The sequence below is a fragment of the Pteropus vampyrus genome, unplaced genomic scaffold (genome assembly GCF_000151845.1).
Source record: "Pteropus vampyrus isolate Shadow unplaced genomic scaffold, Pvam_2.0 Scaffold237, whole genome shotgun sequence".
NCBI lineage: Eukaryota > Metazoa > Chordata > Mammalia > Chiroptera > Pteropodidae > Pteropus > Pteropus vampyrus.
This window is the reverse complement of record NW_011889018.1, coordinates 807,309-808,900: the sequence shown is the minus strand read 5'-3', so window position 1 is coordinate 808,900 and position 1,592 is coordinate 807,309. Positions and strand designations below refer to the sequence as shown.

Below are 1,592 nucleotides of genomic sequence, written 5' to 3'. Positions count from 1 at the left end.
GGCCACAGGGGTGCGGGCCCGCCTGCCGGACGCGGGGAGCGCACCGCCGCCTCGGTCTGTGTCGCTGGGTTGTTATCGCCACTCCACGTCCGCTGCCCGCCGGCCGGCAGCGCAGGGTGACACTGGGCGCCCTGCTGTGCGGGACCAGGCGGGGGCGGGGGGAGGCGCAAAACCCCAACCCGGACGGGCGATCAGGCCGGGGCCAGACTGTGGGGGTGACGCTGCCTGTCTCCTCCGCAGGAGCCGACCCTTGGGAGGCAGATTCAGATGGTGGTCAGTATGGCCGCCCTGGCCACGGTATGCGAGGCCACTGCCCGGCAGCCGGAGCGCGCGCAGGACGCCCTGGACGCCGGCCCCGCCGAGAGCTTCCTCGCCTCCCTCCCGCTCAGCCGGACGCTGCAGAAGCCCCGGAGCAGGTGCGTCCTCGCCGGGGTCCGTGCCCGCCCTTCCTAGAGGCAGCCAGGGGCCGCCCGCCGGTGCAGATGGGGCGCCCGTCGGGCGTCGTGGTCACTGTGTCGTGCGTCTCAGCTGGGCAGCCAGGCACCTGCTGCTTAGTTTTGAGCGAATCGTTCAAAGCGAGAGAGAGAGTGCCTGTCCTCGGGCGGCCGGCACGTGGAGGCCCCGTGATTTCCGTGCGCCCGGTACACAGGACGCTCACAGTGGCCGCGGCACCTCCCGGGTGAGGGGGCGGGCAGTGTGCAGAGCAGGCGACAGACTCAGGGACGACGGGGCAGTGACTCTGGTTCTCGTTCCAGTGTTTCTGAAGAGTCCTCCTCTTCCCAAGGATGGGGCAAGGTGGTCGCACAGTATATTCACGACCAGTGGGTCTGCCTCTCTTTCCTGCTGAAGAAATACCACGCCCTCATTCCGGCCTCGGAGGGCGCGCTGCTGGACCCCGAGCTGCCGGCCGTTCAGAGGCCGGGGAGGACCCTGCAGTGCGCGCTGGACGCCCTCAGCGTGCTGCCCGCCCCGCACGTGTCGCCTGTGCTCCGCTGCATGAAAACCCTGGTTCCCAAGGTGAGGCCCCGGGGGCCGTGGATGTTGGTGACCGGAAGGGGCGTTCGCAGACGTCAGGCTCTGCTGGCCGTTGAGCTAAAGCCACGTCCGAGAGGACAAAAGCAACCAGTGTGTGGGCCTTTCGGGAAAAGGAGGGAGCGGGCAGGGGCGGAAGTCAGCGCCTGAACTTGACTGACGATTTCTGTCCCTCTCTCCTGCCAGCTCCTGGCCTCCTCCGAGTCGCTCTGCATAGAGGCTTTCGACACGGCGTGGAAAATCATAAGCAACACTTCTCTAAGCAACACTCAGCTGATATTCTGGTCTAATTTAAAAGCTTTCGTTCAGTTTGTTTTTGATGCCAAAGTTCTTACCATTGCTGCAAAAATCCAAGGCCGAGCATATCTCAAAATAAAAGAGGTAACTTTTTTTTTAATCGGGGTAAAAAAACACATAACGTAGAGCTTACCATCGTAACCAGTTCCAGGTGTGCGCTTCAGTGGCGCTGAGTGTGTCGCTGTTGTGACCCGTCTCCAGAGCTCTGTCATCTTGGGGACTGAAACGCTGTACCCCTTCACGTGCCCCCCCAGCCCCTGGTA

At 63.8% G+C, this 1,592-nt stretch overlaps 1 protein-coding gene across 1 annotated transcript in view; it reads left to right on the top strand.

The window, feature by feature from the left end:
- The window catches only part of TARBP1 (TAR (HIV-1) RNA binding protein 1), a gene marked incomplete at both ends in the record, with an annotated part of 60,335 nt that overhangs the window by 31,024 nt on the left and 27,719 nt on the right, over window positions 1-1,592 (top strand). The window contains 3 exons of the mRNA XM_023519777.1: window positions 241-416; window positions 756-1,017; window positions 1,219-1,413. Of these exons, the coding sequence (XP_023375545.1) occupies window positions 241-416; window positions 756-1,017; window positions 1,219-1,413 (633 nt within the window). The remainder of the gene's footprint in view (window positions 1-240; window positions 417-755; window positions 1,018-1,218; window positions 1,414-1,592) is intronic.